Here is an 11,997-nt window from a genome sequence, read left to right on the forward strand (position 1 = left end):
AGTGGATCAAAATTTCCCTCTATGCACCTTGAAAAGTAATGTGTAATTGTTTTGGGGGCAAGAAAGAACGGATATTCTCCCTAATATTTAAGAAAAGAATAGAATTCAACTTTATTGTCATTACAATGTCACAAGTATAATGCAACAAAATTAACTCTCTGCATGTAACCCATCCCCATGGGGAGCATCGGGCTGCCATTATGCGGCACCCGGGGAACTGCTGTAACAAGCAGTTCCCCACTAAGCCTGATGGTGACAGCAGTGATACCACTGGGACCATATTAAACGAAAAGTCCAGTCAGCGAATAATCAATGGATCATTATTTATTCCTAAAACTAATACTTAATAATGAATTTAGCGTTAATCAGTAAAATAATGAAAATAATTTTCGTCACGATCACTGCATGGCCATTTTTGTTCACTCCTGACATCTTCCGGCAGTGACATCACGGTACGGTAAGCCTAGCGCCATTCTCCCCGCTTTACAAGCAAAATCAATGGGAACTACTTGACACATTTGCAATCAACAACAATTATTGAAGATTTCCAGAAGACTTCACCATTGAAATTCACCAGAGCTATAGTGAAACTGGCAATGCCCACGTGCATGGCAGTCGGATGTTGGAATACATCGGGTAAAAACGGACGGGTTCATCGTTGGATTGCCAACTTGACGGGGAGGAATTGCCATCGAACTTCTGAGCAGAGAAAAAGCACGTAATATGTAGCCAACATTTCGAAGTAGAATGTTTTCAAGATGACTTTGATAATAGTACGTTGTGACAAACACCCGATACAGCAATGGGATTTGATCAACAGCCGATACCGCACCGTGACGTCACAAACCAGTAGGTGGCAGTAGTAGCCTATTCTTTGACAAACATGGATGTCTCCAGTAAATTACAGTCAGTTGAAATCACTTTTAATTAAAAACACTTATCATTTATTGAACAGTATGTAAAAAATTCATATTGAAAGTACTTTCAGAAGTTTGAAATCTGAATATGACCGGACTTTTCCATTAAGCATCAGAAAATCTTTTATCCACCCCAGTAAAGTTTTTTTAGTATCCCCATTGCGGTTGTCTTGTGTCTACTTGTGAACAAATTTATTGAAGAGCTGTTTAACTAATAATTCAACCTAGAAAGACTCACAGAAGACAAACAACAATTAGAGAGTTTTACTGAAAAGAGAAATATCCCCTTTGGCACTCAAGCACTGGTGGAAGAACGTGAGCATAGATAATTATGATTTCATGATTGAGCAGATGAATTAGGATAAGTAGCCTGCTTCTTCACCCCAGAGGCCTGACACTAGTGGTGGAATGGAGACAGAAGGAGGAAAATAGCTAGATGAAAACAAGGATGGTAGCAGAGATGGTTTGGAGGAGGATTGCAGCTTGATGGAGCAGAAATTCCATTGACAGAAAAGTTTTAGAGATGATGATTGACTGTGGCAGGGGCGAGAACAGGGCTGATAGTCTTGCAGCAGCAGCGGAGGCTGATTGGATGAGAGGTGAGGCTGAATTAGGCTTCCCCTAGGAATTTTCACCCAAGCCTGATTAGCCAAGTAAGAGTAGGCTTTTTTGAAAACTGCTTTCATAATTTTTGCAGCACTTTTACTCAGGAGATCCTATTTGTCCATTGCAAACAGCATTTAATTTCCCTTTGCAATAAAACGTTTTTAACTGAAGTGAAATGAAAACTTGAGAAGCGAAAAAAAATATATTTTTTTTAATAGATAGAAACCCTACCAGTATAAATATTTTTTCTTGATAATCGAATTTTGTTAGTGAATGTTGGGTATTTATCAGCCATAGGACATAACCTACAAAGTAAGCAGGAAAAAACCCTTGAAATCAGTGAATCTGCATGTAATCAGTCTAAGATTTTAACTTTTTGGGATAAATCATGACCCATCTGTAGGGTCAGAATAAAGTCATTTCTAAAACCTGTTTTTCACTGTTTTTCTTCTGATGGCTGGGTGATGCAATGGCACATCATTTCCTGCATCGTGTAGATTTACAGTGTTGGGATGACAGAAGGTAATCCCCGCCATGTGAGGCCTCTGCCCCTGTTTGGAGGCGGGCTGTGATTCATTCAAATGTGCCAAAGCTATAAAAAGGGGCGGGAGATCGAAGTAACCTAACTTAAACTCACACTATCGTGGCACAGCGTAGGGCTGTCCAGGTTATCATCAGAAAGTGATGATGAATACTGTTAAAGCTATGAAAAACGCCGCAGTTTGTCTTGTCCTTTTGCCCCGTTTTCTCCTGGCAGCTGTTTTGTTCTGGCTGCTGGACTTTTTATGTATCAGGAAAAGGTTTTTCCTCAGGATGAAAGAGCAGGGAGGCGATGCCACTGATCCACCTCTATGCATATCCGACTCCAACCGCCTGTTCAGCCTGGAGTCCTTGAAGGCCGTCTGGCACGGCCAGAAACTGGACTTTCTGAAAGCGGCACATCTCGGAGGCAGAGCGCCCAACACCGAAGTTGTTTGGCTGGAGGACCAGCGGCGCACCCGGATCCTGGATTGCGCACAGGGCGACAGAGCGCTCATCCTCAACTTCGGCAGCTGCACCTGACCGCCGTTCATGGCGCGCCTGAGGGCTTTCCAGGAGGTCGCGCAACAGAACGCGGATATAGCGGACACCGTGGTGGTTTATATCGAGGAAGCGCATCCATCAGACGGCTGGACGAGCACTGACGCTCCTTATCAGATCCCGAAGCATCGGTGTCTGGAGGAGAGGCTGAGCGCAGCGCACCTGATCCACCTGGAGGTGCCCGGCTGCCTGGTAGTGGCGGACAACATGCAGAACACCTCCAGCGCAGCATATGGGGCTTATTTTAACAGACTCTACATAGTGCAGGCTGGGAAAGTGGTCTACCAAGGCGGCAGGGGACCTGAAGGGTACCGGATCTCAGAGCTCAGAGACTGGCTCGACCAACATAGAAAAGAGCTGGAAAAAACGGACAGAAATCTGACTTTTAACGTGTAGATTTAACTCCACTATTTTTATGCCATTGATTATTGAAGCATATTTATTTTTTATTTTTTCACAATGTTGGATTAAAATGCTTTATTCCAATTTTACTCATATAATATGACAGGACTGTGGCACTGTGAGTGTTAAACAGTTAATTCCTCCTTATAGACCTTGGAGACCCGGAGAGGCGCGCTTCACTCTGCTCCTCAGTATTATTGTGAAGTCCGGTTTTTAAATGGCTCCAGTCCAGGGAACCGGTGCTGATGTTTTATACTGAAGAGACTACAGAGAAGAAGCGGCTCCTGCTCTATGTCTTGCATGCTTATATGTCTAAAAGCTTTTATTTTATGGATATATTTTCCAAACAATATTTTTTTAACTATTGTATGGGATGAACTTAATATTTTAATTTCGTGTTGCTTGCAGAAGACTTTCTTGTATTCACCATCATTTGGTATTATTACAGAGAGTAGGGGATCCATTGTCCTTTAAAATAAAGCACACGTCACCTTTTGTTGATTTTGCTTTAAAATACCTTTTCCATGATAGAGTTGCTGATGTAGTGGGATTTAAAAAACGTGAAATTCTTTTACCTCTTGCAAAGATATTCAAAAAAGATGGACAAATAGTGTGAAGAATAATTTCAATGAACTTTTATTCGAACCAGTTTATAATAGGTAAAAAGCAAGGTAGTTCCTTTAACTTAAAATGTTCCTTTCAGTCAAATAAGGATAAAATGCTGCATGATAATCTTTTCCTAAACACATATATTTGTATTAATTTCAATGAAATGTTGTCACCATAGGGAAAACAATCAATGAACATTTCTTTGGTGAAAGAAAGAAAAAGTTGTATAGATTTCCATTTTAATGTAAAAGCTTATAAAATGGAAGCGATGTTGGATTAAAGGTGCTAAAAACTATCTAGAATGTTGATTTAGCCCTTAATGAAAATGCACCATAATGATCTTGTTTTATTCAACACTAAAATCATGTGCTTTAGATCTGAAAACTAATTAAAATTCATTCAAAATCTTTTTTTTAAATCAATTTAATAATTTGCTTAATTTAAGAAGCCAGACAATAATCCATCTTACTATTTCAATTAACCTAAAGTTATATCTAGAAAAACATATACATAGTGATTTAATGAACATTTTAATGCACATTTCATTGCTTGTAACGCCAACACAACTGGATTACACTATTTAGATTTGACATACTAATCGGAATCAAAAAGTATAATTTTACAATGTCATAGGAAAAATGTAAAGCCTGAGATTTAGATTTTGGAAAACATACTTCTAGCAAAAGTGTAAATGAAAAAGATTACTGAAAATATATCAACTTTATAGGCTATCATATTTTGTGCCCAGGAGCAGCTATATGTCTAGAGGCGCCCCTGTTCTCAACTATTATTTAAACTGTGTTGTGTTTACATAATTAGCTCTGTGGTTAATAACACAGTGGATTGCAGCTTACCTTTGGCTCACAGAGGTCCTTTCAGAACCCTATATACATTAATGATATAATGCTGGAGTTATATTTCTGCCTTATAAACATTTGTGTCTATGCGTATCCACCCCACAGCAGGGGCATCATTGGGAAAGAAGAAATACAAGAAATTTCTCAGTCTAATGCATTTTCTATCTGTCTCTTTTTCATGCTGAACATTAAAAGCAATTCCCATTAAGTCTTAAAACATATATGCCATAAAAAATCAAATTGATCCCTCTTTATTTTGCATTTGAAAAGGATTTAATTCAGCTTTTCCCAGGGCTGGAGGAAAAATTCCTTCTTAATACTTCGACTACGACACAAATAAGACTCAACCAAGGGCGATGTGCAGGGGAACTCAGGAAATCACATAGTAATGCAGAGTTAAGCTATAAGAACATATAACATTATATCAGACTTTTTTTTCTTTTGTTGTTCCCATTTCCCAGCAAATATGTTCATCAGTAGCTCCCCAGAAACACAAGCAAAAGCTTTGACCTTGATGCACACTGAAGCTCTCTGCTGTTAACGCCACCCAGGAAACGTCTCCTTAGATATTACCATATGCACTTTTTATTTATAAGTGTAACACAATGAGATTAGACAATTTGCTTTAGGTAAGCTAAATCAGAACTTCTTTTAGTTTAAATTAGGAGCTTTTGAAACCAGATTGCATGTTTTCATGCTGCTTCTAATTTGGATTGGTAGAGGCAGCTTTTCTGCCCTTTAAAAGAATACACTATTAAATCTAAATTCTCAGGGTTTCCTTGCTCAGGACACTAAATGTCTGCTAATATATACGTTTTCCTCTTTAAAAAATCTATTAAATCTTTTACTTTACATTAATTTCCAACATTTGTTTTTGATTAAATGAAGTCTAGGATTTGTTTAAACCTGGAGATTTACTCAGTAAGGGATAAATAAATGATTTTATTCTATTTTATAGAAAAAATAATACTCTGTTTCATTGGCCCTAGCGGTTAATTTACCAAGGTTTTCATATAGATGCCTAAGGCTTCTTTTGGATCAAACCAAACTTTATTCTCATGAAAAGAACACCTTATTTGACCTGAATTCAACAGTTTTCTGCTGACCTGACTTGATAATTTTAAACCTTATGAGCTGGGAGCAGTTGATGCTGCTGTGACAGACAAGACTAACTCTAGTGCTATTAGGAAACATGTTACCAGTCTTTTCATTCTTCCAAGTGACCTGACTTTACTGCCCATCTGGAACAGATTTAACACAGAAACACAGAGTATTTATGTGGAGCTGACAGCTGACCGAGGGGTACCTGTCTAAGTGAAATATAACTTGCTCCAATGTGAACCCCCTGAAAAGGAACCCCAACAGGAATTCTTTAGATCTGGATTCCTTCCATGTGCGATTTGCCACGGATGTTGAGGCTCATCTGTCTGTGGAGAGGCCGACGGGAACAAAGGGTTAAAGGGTCTCAGGCTTGGGGAGGGGATTTAAATTTTGCTGTTCTGTTTTGTTTTATGACTCTGAGGGAGCAGAACCGGCCTGCAGAGGTGTTTTTTTTTTTCCTTTTTTGCCTCTCTGGTCAGCTTTGAACGTAAGGGCCCCTCTCTCCCCAGGGTCATAACTTCAGAAATGAATGTCTGGTGGTGGGGAGCCTGGGGCCTCTGCACACACAAAGGTTTCATTAACATTTAACCATGCTCAAAACAATCTTCTTTCTACTGGTAAAAATAAAGCCATTCTGTGTTCCAGGATAAACATCTGCAATAACTTATAAGGCAGCCTTGGTTAGAACATCATCATAAAATGTTGCAATCAATTAGCAATTTTGATTATGCAATTTTACAACTCTTGAAAAATATATCTCTGCCAAATGTTGTAATTATTCCAGAATTAGCTGTGCACACTTACACCAGGCAGTCCTATGAAACTATTCTCAATAAAAGCTTTAGAAGAACTAGAATTGAGAGCAAAATATCAGTGGAAAGGTCTCTGCAGAAACTTTTTAATTTACCTGTTAATATGTTAAAAGGTTAGTTAATTATTACAAGAAGTTAAAAAGTTTAAATTAGTTTTAACAAAACCTTTTTACTCCGTGTCCAGTTTGTGGCCAGAGTTTTAGTTGGTCGCCATCTTGCGGCAGGACTTTATCACTGCATCTGCATTTAATTTGGAGGAACTTCTGCAGAACAGCCCCCAAAAAAATCCTCATTGAAGAACAAATACATTTTTTATTAGAGCCATGAGATACACACAGTCACAAGCATTTTCATACAAATATAATTAGTTGCTCATTTCAATATCTAGATTGGGAAAAAATTACTTGATAAATGTCCAACCAAGAACCAGAAAGAGAGAAAAAAAATATGAGAAAAATGTAACATGGTATTATTGTGGTATTACTAAGATGGTTGCTGCTTCTGGTCTGGAAATTTAAAGGACAAATGATGTACTGGATCCTTAATTCACATCCAGATACAGGCTTGAAGGGGTGAAATATCCAATTTGTTTTTGGTTGTGTGGATTTTAAAAAGCAATGAAACAACCTTTTACATGACAGAAAGGTAACAGTGTCCCTGGTAACCTCTCATAGCAACCTACTTTGAACACAAGACTTGAAAGAAATGGGCCACAGCAGCAGAGGACCCCACCAGGTGCAACTCTCCTCAAAGAACAGCATCCAGAGGCAATATTCCTGACAGGCGCAATGAAATTTGACAATAGCAGATTAGAAAAAAATGTTTCTTGTTTTATTTCAAATTCAATTCCAGAATTTAACTGGAAGGGTCAGAAATGGACATAAAGAGTGTGGCCATGGTGTCGCCTGTGCTTGGTACTGATGCTGACCATGTCCAACACCTAAGAACCACAGTATGCTCATCTTCTTTTGATGGCATCTTCCAGTAGGATGGTACACTGTCCACAAACGTCAGATTATCTTAAACAGCATCGCACGTTCCTTGTACTTCAATTGCCACAAAAGTCAGAAGATCTCTGTTCAGTAGAGCACAGTCATCGTACAAAACGAAATTTTAAACATGGATGTGCAGATAATACAGTCAAGATGATAATTTCTCCACAAAAGTAAGGAAGTACTGAAGGCAAAATTAGGTTGAAACCAGGACCCATCTGAACTAGACAAAATGAACTGTGAGTGTCTGTCCTTTAAAGTTTTAAAGCAATTCCCAAAACTTTAAACATCTCACAGAGCTCTGCTTAACCAATCACCAGGGAAAGGGTAAGAGGATAAACCATTGGCAAATATACCAAGACCAGGTTTGGCTTCTAAAAAAAGAAAAACCCTCATTAGCTTAAAACATTCTCCTGTGTTAGAATGGCCCATTCAAAGCGCAGAACCAAATGCAATTCAGAATATGTGTGAAGACAGTAAAAATAGTATTCTCAAAAGTTTTCCATCTTTATGACAGATGTTAAGATGTTTTCCAAAGAAAAATAAGCAAACCATCAGTGTTTAGATGCACAAAAGCTGGTGAAGAAATACAGCTAAGGCCTTGAAGGTGTAACTACAGTAAAAGATCCTTCTCAGAGGAATTAACTCAATACAAATAAGCATTTTAAAAATGAAAAACAAAATATATTAGTAAAAAAAACATTAAATCCATTGCAGTGTTTAAATGGTCAGTACATTTCTGCAGTGCAAGTTCAATAACCCAAGTCAACTACTATGTAGTCTTCCATTAGCTCTCTACTGTGCAGATATTTTTATAACAAAGGGAAACATATTCGAGGCAATTACAACTCTTTTTAATGCTTTTTTTGGTACAATGTACACTCTTTTATATAGTGTGTCATATTTTTATATTTAATGTCATTTTGCTTTTTGTACTCTATATGCGCTACTGGGACCAGAATTTCCCTAAAGGAGTTATCCCAAGGGATAAATAAAGTTGACTCTAAGTCTAGAAGATGGGTGCACCAGTGCAGATATTTATACACAGAAATGTTTTAGAGTTAGCTTGCAGTGCAACCACAAGATGGCAACAGAGACTGTCAAGTTATAGATCTGTGTCCATAGATAACATCCTGCCTTTAAATAATAAGGCTTTAGATGTTCCAGGGTATATAGCACACAGGGTTTATAACATATCTTTGGTGAATGAAAAGTAAGCTGTGTAAAGCAGCATATATTCAGTGTTTGGCTCACTGTCAATGTCCCTGTCATGTTAAGCTAGCTGAATTAGTGGAGTTTAACACATATACTACTCATGAATTAGCATATCACCACAAATTATTTAAAGTAAAGCTGTAGAAAAATTATTAATTAATTATAAGTAATATAATGCAAGATTTCTTATTCACAAACATGTAAGTATTTAATTTCTGGTAGTTCGGATGAATGTCTTACAGCTGATAAAAATTCAAGTCCAGTTCCTGAGAAAATGTAATCACATCAGACTAATGAGAAAAATGGGGACCTCCTGAAAATAATGTTTGTGCACTTTAGGGTTTATGCCATGCATGCCAGATCCGGACTCCCTCTGTATGAATTACTGAGTTGGTGGCCTGTGGCTCCAACAAGGTGTTCAGGAAGCCCAGGTTACTCTGACAGCAGCCTTGCCCTCATCTTCAGTTTTGGTTCTGGGGTTTCTCCTCTCCGTCCCTATAACACTACATGGATTGAATGGGTTTGTGACACACCAGGTTTTCATGGTCATTAAAGCGGGTCTTGATGGTTTTAGTGGCGTGGGCAGGCACAAAGTCCTGCTAAAAATGAAACCAGCATCAAAAGGCTCCTCTGCAAGGTGAATCATGATTGCTCCAACTTTTCCTGGCAGACGGCTGTGCTGACCGTAAGTCATGTTCTTGCTCTCCCCCTTGATTTTGTAAATAGAGCCCAAGATTTATCTCCATAAGAAAGAAACCTTTGGGCCAAAGAGCAAAAATCATGTCCTTCTCCTCCTTAACTCAAATGAGACACTTTGGAGGCTGCGTCTCCTTTAGGGGCAACTTAGTAATGTTAAAGATCTTTATATCACAATCTTCTTAAGTCTGCCTTTAACCTTGGGTGTGACCTATATATACCATACTTTCACCTTCCACTTTTGCTGTTTAAGTCAGTCATGAGCTGTAATGGTCCAGAATTTATACATTCACAAATAGTTTTTAGTCATTCTGTTCATGAGCACCACGGTATAGGTTCCAGTACTGGAAAGCTTGTTTTACCAGGTCCAAAAAACAATGCTCTAAAGAGATCTTTTATACATAGATCATTGAATCTTTGGAATAATTTACCTCAATACATCTGCTGCATTCATAGCAAATTATCTTTTAAAACAACTCCTTTTGATGCCCTGAAGTGTTTTTGTTTTATTGGCTGTTTTATTTTACTTGTTTCGTGCATTCTCTGATCATTTCTAAACTATGTGATTAGAAATGAAATGTTTGGAATTGTAATATTTGTGACTGTGCTTTTTTATTGTATGTTTTTCAATCTGGACCCCAGGAAGACTAGCTGTTTGCCATGGCAACAGGTAATGGGGATCCTTAATAAAATTACAAAAATTATACTTTCCATTGATTTACTTGGATGTAGAACCCGGTAAATTGCCAACTTCTTTCAGAAATCCATTTTTGTTTTGTGAAGGATGCCAATGACTGCTGAATAACCACCTTTTTACCCATAATTGACCATAACATAACATTTGTGTGATAAAATTATTGACCAGTATCATAATATTCCAAAAAGAAATGCTATTTCTATCAATAAAAAGCTTTCAAAATAACACTTAATATAATGAATCTGCAACTTCTTTAATTACTCATTGACAGTAATTCGAGTGATTAATTTCTGATTGCGTTGTACCAGAAAATACAAAAGAGAGTTGATGGGAAATTAAAGGCTTTAATGACTCATTTGCCCTATAAACATGAATTACTACAGAACATTATTAAAGCAGATATATTTGAAAAAAAAAAAAAAAAAAAACATCTGTACCTTCTCTCTTAAACAGAAAATGAAAAAAAATCAAACAGATAACTTCAGATTTTCTGGTCACTGATTTACTTTTGAGGTCAAATTGAAAACTGAAATACAGTTTAACAGAAATATGAACACCACCAACTGAGGCTGAGTATCTACAGAGATTTGGACAATAACCTTTTTCAGTCATAATCTCACCAGTGGAGATGGCTACCAAATGTCACATCTTAAACATTAACTGTGTTAAAGACAGAAATGTATTTTCTCCCAGAGTCGCCATTTATCTCATTCATGAAACAGTAATATAGACCAACAGTAAAAATAGGTCAGAGATAGTAGCTGTTTGTTAAATTAAGTGTGAAATTACAACACTGGCGGGAAATGAAATCTTTAGTAATACTGTCAATAAGTGTGAGTCAGCTAATGATAATGGAGAAAACCAAGCGTTTACTTAAATGGACTGGAACAGGACACTTCCCAAAGAGCTGCAAAACATCCAGTCTTTACAAATGGGTTACTGAACAAACCTCTTTAAGCCAACATGAAACTAATATACACAACGTATTTGCAATATATTTTATGAAGTCGGTTTATTTCCCTTTGTACGTTACCACCTTTGGAAGAAAAAGGTGATTGTGGAGGAAGTGTGATGATCCAGCTGGACGCCTTATTGGAGAAACTCAATGTAGCATACCAAGATCAGACTCTGAATTAGCGGTTATCCTTTGTCCAATCCAGGGACCGAATTATAAATAATTAGGAATACATAATCAGTTAAATTTCATCATAGTAAAAATAGGAGTTGACCTTATCCGGATCTTGCCAGGTGTGATGTTTGTACCAGGGATCAAACATTTTGGCAAATGCTGGTACAATCACCCATTTGTGCCCATTTGTCCTGAACGGTTCTATGAAACACTGAGCAGGCAGTTACTGATTACTAAATTACTAATTAGTCCAATTTCTTCAAATTTAAATAACACCATAAGGATTAGGAATAATCCCTTTTGCTTTGGCAGGCGGAGAGGATTTTTGTAATTGGTGCACCTCAGATTACCTCCTGCACTGCTCAAACACGTAATTCCTTTTCCTTACCATTGTGGTGCTGTTAAAGGTCTGTCCATAGTGTGTCCCATAGGGTGGTATCCTGCAGGTTTTAGAAGTTTCCTCAATTTAAACACCTGATTCATCCGACAGCAGCTCAGCAAAAGACTTAAATCAGCCATCAGCTGCTGAAGCCAGAGGCGGGGGTACCTAGTTACATTTACTTGAGTAACTTTGACAAGAATATTTTAGGTGTAGCTTTACTGAACCATACCTTTGACTTGGGTAATATCTTTATAAAATCTCACAACTCTTACTTCAGTAAAATGTTCAGCTACTGTATCCAGCATAACCTTCACTGGACAACAAATACGTTTTTACCTAAACAGTGTTCCAGAAAAAGCCATTCTACCCACCTCTGGCTAGGGCAAGAAGGCATCTTAAAGAGTAATGAGCCTTGAGGTCTGACTTTGAACGCCTCTGGTTTAAAGGATATAAAGCTTTCCACCTTTCCAACTGTGTTTTACTTAAAGTTCCTTTTTTATTT

The 11,997-nt window shown here is 37.7% G+C and overlaps 1 protein-coding gene across 1 annotated transcript; it reads left to right on the top strand.

The window, feature by feature from the left end:
- Positions 1-2,165: 2,165 nt before the first annotated feature.
- dio3 (deiodinase, iodothyronine, type III) lies at positions 2,166-4,596 on the top strand. Its single transcript, XM_015379981.1, has one exon. The coding sequence runs from the start codon at positions 2,208-2,210 to the stop codon at positions 2,997-2,999; it is 792 nt and encodes a 263-aa protein (XP_015235467.1). The 5' UTR covers positions 2,166-2,207; the 3' UTR covers positions 3,000-4,596.
- Positions 4,597-11,997: the final 7,401 nt, after the last annotated feature.

The sequence above is a fragment of the Cyprinodon variegatus genome, unplaced genomic scaffold (genome assembly GCF_000732505.1).
Source record: "Cyprinodon variegatus isolate N-32 unplaced genomic scaffold, C_variegatus-1.0 Scaffold205, whole genome shotgun sequence".
Classification (NCBI taxonomy): domain Eukaryota; kingdom Metazoa; phylum Chordata; class Actinopteri; order Cyprinodontiformes; family Cyprinodontidae; genus Cyprinodon; species Cyprinodon variegatus.